Source organism: Brachyistius frenatus, unplaced genomic scaffold, assembly GCF_029030835.1.
Source record: "Brachyistius frenatus isolate BFR_SWC_R1_liver_20210118 unplaced genomic scaffold, ASM2903083v1 Contig_675, whole genome shotgun sequence".
Taxonomy (NCBI): domain Eukaryota; kingdom Metazoa; phylum Chordata; class Actinopteri; family Embiotocidae; genus Brachyistius; species Brachyistius frenatus.
In genome coordinates, this window is record NW_027211274.1 from 1 (window position 1) to 5,000 (window position 5,000).

The 5,000-nt window shown below is 44.9% G+C and overlaps 1 protein-coding gene across 1 annotated transcript in view; it reads right to left on the reverse strand.

The window, feature by feature from the left end:
- Positions 1 to 381: 381 nt before the first annotated feature.
- The window catches only part of tjap1 (tight junction associated protein 1 (peripheral)), a gene marked incomplete at its 3' end in the record, with an annotated part of 5,733 nt that continues 1,114 nt past the window's right edge, over positions 382 to 5,000 (reverse strand). The window contains exons 1-6 of the mRNA XM_069688684.1: positions 4,918 to 5,000; positions 4,418 to 4,446; positions 3,873 to 4,034; positions 2,750 to 2,816; positions 711 to 818; positions 382 to 465 (exon numbers count right to left, since the gene is read on the reverse strand). The exon at positions 4,918 to 5,000 is cut by the window's right edge and continues 1,114 nt beyond it. Of these exons, the coding sequence (XP_069544785.1) occupies positions 382 to 465; positions 711 to 818; positions 2,750 to 2,816; positions 3,873 to 4,034; positions 4,418 to 4,446; positions 4,918 to 5,000 (533 nt within the window). The remainder of the gene's footprint in view (positions 466 to 710; positions 819 to 2,749; positions 2,817 to 3,872; positions 4,035 to 4,417; positions 4,447 to 4,917) is intronic.

The window sequence follows — 5,000 nt, forward strand, 5'->3', positions numbered from 1 at the left end:
ACACATCAGACACACAACAGACACACACCAGACACACACCAGACACACAACAGACACACAACAGATACACACCAGACACACATCAGATACAGACACACACAGACACACACCAGACACACACCAGACACACACCAGACACACAACAGACACACATCAGATACACACCAGACACACATCAGATACACACCAGACACACATCAGATACACAACAGACACACACCAGACACACACCAGACACACACCAGACACACATCAGATACACAACAGATACACACCAGACACACAACAGATACACACCAGACACACACCAGACACACAACAGACACACATCAGATACACAGACACACAACAGACACACAGACACACAACAGACACACTTACGTCAGCGAACTTGTGGTTCCTGAAATGCGACTTGTTGCATTTGAGCAGCTGCACCGCCAGGTTGCAGTCCTGCCGGTAACGTTCCTGCAGACACACAACGGCAGTTTAACCGGACGCGTCCGACAGGTGAGCAAGAAGCAAAGTAAATGAAGCAGGTGAAGGAGGTCGTTGTGAAACCCTGAGAGGACGTGACTGTCACCAGTTTCTCAGATCATGTGCTGCTTTAATGTTTAAACACCGTTTCCTTGCAGACGCTTCGTACTTTAACTTTTCATGAAACATTCAGCGGTTCGGAGCGCCGATGTGTGATGAAGTCTTTAAGTTCTCACGTTGAGCTCCTCCAGACGGTCGATGGTATTCTTGGCATCCAGCAGTTTGTTGGTGAGCTCCACGATCTCCTGGTCCATCGTCTTCTTGTCCCGCTCCACCTTCCGCAACTGTGGGCGGAGCAAAGACAACTGTCAGTCACAGCCGAGGCAGCCAATCAGGGGGACTGATTGAGGTCTTCTGTGGAAAACTACATTCAGATCATGTGGGAATGAACTTCAATCAGGTTAGAGCCAAACATTTGGACGCCATGTTTGTAGTTTTCTACCAGTCTTCGTGTCTGCATGAACACTGAGCCGCTCCTGCTAACAGTTCTCCCAGATCATTTGAATGCTGTGTTAGCGAGCAGCACTTCACAGAGGCATTATGGGATGCGGTGATGTGGCTGCTGCTGCTGCGGGGAGATCAGAAAGATCCAATAAGATCTTGATCAAAGCGCAGAAGCTGAAATATGTTTGATAATCAAGTTTGTTCCAGAGCTGGAAACAGCGACCGGCTAACGCTGAAGCTAACTGTTAGCGTGTGTTTTCTGCGTCGGATCGGGACGTCCTGCTGCGGCGACACACGAGTGTGTCCGTCTGAAACCGCAGGAGGACGTCAAACGTCTGCTGACGACGTGGAGGGATGGAAATAAAGACACCGTTCCCTCAGCTGGACGCAGCCTGCAGACACGACTCGGGGACAAAAAACACAGCGGTTTGATCTGCAGGTAAACAAACAGTTTCTATTTGTTTCACAACAACAGCTCTGCAGGCAGAACCGAGGATTATGAAATAAAACCGTGGTTTCAGTAAAAAGACTTTTAAACTGATGGAGAACCAGTTTCACTCCGTGATGGAGGAAGAAAGCGAGCAGCCGGACCAATCAGAAAACAGACAGCAGGTAAACAACAGGAAGGAAACGCAACTGCATGAACCCAAGTCTGACTGACGGCAGCCTAACGGAGGTGAAGGTGATGATGAAGATGGAGGTGACGATGAAGATGGAGGTGACGAAGATGAGTCGGTCCACCAGAGAAGCAGCGTGAGAAAAGAGGAGAGAAAGAAAGAAGAGATGAAGAACAACGACGACACAAAACACACAAACAGGAAGTTGGAACGGAAACGTCTCCGAAGTTTAACTGAAGAGAACGAATAAAAAACAACCTGAGAAGTTATTCAGAGAAAAAGTTTCAGAAAATTCAAGAACAAAGTTGTAACGTTGAGTTCGAACAGTCGTAACGTTTTGTTAGAAAGATTGTGACTGTTAGAGAAGTCGTAAAAATGTTCGTAGAAAAGTCGTAATATTGATACAAAAGCTGATGTTTCGTTTAAGTTGTCAGAACATTTGATTAGAAAAGTCGTTTTGTTGAAATAAAAACATTTTGTAAGAGAAGCTTCATATTTTGCTGGAAATATTTTTGTTGGAATAATGTAAAATATTTAGGAAAAGTTGTAATATTTGAACATAAATGTTCATAATTAGTCTTAATACATTAAATATTCAGAGAAGTTTCTGGGAGTTTTAATTTTTAAGGTAAACACGATGTTTTTAGGCTCATTGGATGAACAGGATGTTTGTACGTCACATTTAATGTTCTGGATGGAAAACATTTCTTCTGTAAACAGTTCTGAAGTTGCGACATCAGCTCTCAACACATCTGAGAGTAACCATGGCAACAAGGTCATTCCCTCCATTCTAATGATCTGATTTTAACGATCTTTAATTTCCTCTGACCTCCTGCTGTCGCCCATGGCAACCATCCTGTTATCAGTCAACACGTGTCAATCAATACGACGCCTCAGAGTGTGTTTTCATTTAGACATCGATCAATGACACACACACACACACACACACACACACACACACACACACACACACACACACACACACACACACACACACACACACACACACACACACACACACGGTGACTAAACTGTTGAACACCATAAATGTATGATCTGTAATCAATCAGCATCAGAACTAGAAACACTTCTTCAATCATTAACATCAACACCATCGTTACCAACATCTGAGGTCAAAGGTCAGGTGGGTTTACCAGGGCGTGAAGCTTCTCCTCCAGATCCTGATTGGCTCGCTGAGACGCCGTGTAGCTGTTCTGGAGTCTGCAGGGAGAGAGAGAGAGAGAGAGAGAGACACCTGTTGTTAGGAATGCTCGCTCGCCCTCAGAGGACAAACTGCTACACAACGTTTGTTCAGACAGAAATCTCATTTATCTCGTTTGTTTACAACCCCGTTTCTAAAACCGTAGTTTTGTAGTAGTTACTGTGTAAAATGTAAATAAAAACAGAATGTGATGATTTTTAAATCATAAACTCATTTAATTAAAAATAGACTAAAGACAACATATCAAATGTTGAAACTAAGACATTTTATTGTTTTATGAAAAATATAAATTAATTTTGATGCAGCAACATGTCTTTAATAAGTTGTGACAGGATCAACAAAATATGGAAAAGTTGTGTAATGCAAAAAAAAAAATCCCCTGGTGGAACATCTGACAACTAACCAGGTTACCACGGCAACAGATCAGTAACATGATTGGGTATAAAAGATGATTTCAGAGAGGCAGAGTCTCTCAGCAGTGAAGATGGGGAGAGGTTCACCACTCTGAAAGACTGTGTTGGAAAATAGTTCAACAATCTCAGAATAATGTTCCTCAACGTAAAACTACAAAGAATTAGTGGATTTCATCGTCTACGGTTCATAATATCATTAAAAGATTCAGAGAATCTGGAGAAATCTCTGAACACAAGGGACAAGGCTGGAAACCAATATTGGATGGTGGTGATCTTCGGGCCCTCAGGCAGCACTGCATTAAAAACACACTATTCTGGAGTGGAAATCACTGCATGGGCTCAGGAACACTTGTGGAAACCATCGTCTGTGAACACAGTTCATCGCTGCGTCCACAAATGATGTTAAAACTCTCCAAAGAAGAAACCAGATAGAAACATGATCCAGACGACTTATTGCTGAGTCATAGTTTAGTTAAAAGCAGAGTCAGCGCCGTCAGGATCCGAACGGTCTGACATCACGAGGAGCGTTTATACACAACCTGAGAAATAAACCAACGGTTCTCTGAGAGAACGAGGTGTTCAGGTGACCTTTGACCTCAACAGAACCTGGCAGGTTCCCGTCCAGACCAGCACAGTCCTCACCTGCGGAACTTGTCCCTCATCTTGTCCAGGTCGTCTCTGGTCCGGCTGAGCTCCGCCTCCATGTAGTGACGACTGCCATCAAACTCCGCCTCCATGGCCTCCATCTTGTGGGTGGAAAGAGAGAGGCGGCGCCGCAGGTCCTCATTCTGCTGCTGGAGGATTCTGGGTAACAGGAAGAGACTGGTTATCTTTGGACCCGATCGGTCGGGTGATGTCCCTGCTGTGACCTCTGACCTCACAGGCTATTCAACATGCAGTGCAGTGTCTGTACTGAGGTCACGTAATCAATCACCTGATGATGTCATACATAATGTTGCTGTTGATACTTTAACTTGTAACAGAGTATTTTTACTTTCACTGAAGTAATCTGATTACTTCTTAGTGATCATCTGAAAGTAGAGGACAGTAAAGGACAGAAGGAGACAGAAGAGGACAGGAGGAGACAATAAAAGACAATAGGAGACAGAAGAGGAGAGTAGGACACAGAAGGAGACAGTAAAGGATAGAAGGAGACAATAAAGGACAGTAGGAGACAGAAGACTCACCTGATCCTGTCAGAGTCTGATAGCGCCTCCTGAAACAGAGGAGAGAAGAGTCAGAACAGACAGGAAGTGCTGCTGCCATGACAACGGACATCATTACACTACAAAGTCATCAGATTTAAACCGGTTCTCACAGGAAGGAGGGGACACATCAAACAAATACTTCACAATAAAACTTCCCGTAAAAAAATACAGTGACAAGGAAAACGATTTGGGGAGGGGCGGGGGGGCTGGAGGTCCCTGGACTCGGTGCTGCAGGCTCAGTAAAGCTTCGACTGTCTCATCAATTATGTTGACGTACGGGAACAGCTGATCCTCATCTCCCATCATACAGCGGGGCGTCACATGACAGTCAGCTCAGCTCAGACATCGATCGCCTCGTTGACTGACTGCTGAAAGCGGAGCAGCTAAAGAGTTTGGACAAAGACAGGACGGTCGGGGGCCCAGAGGGTGGGGGGGGGACAGAAAGAGGAGGAGGTGAAAGTTGTCCTCCTCGGACCTACCTTGATGTTGGACGCCAGAGACAGATTCGAGAGAGGAGGTCTGTGTCTCTCAGGGTCTATTCCTCTATTTACATCCTCTTTAG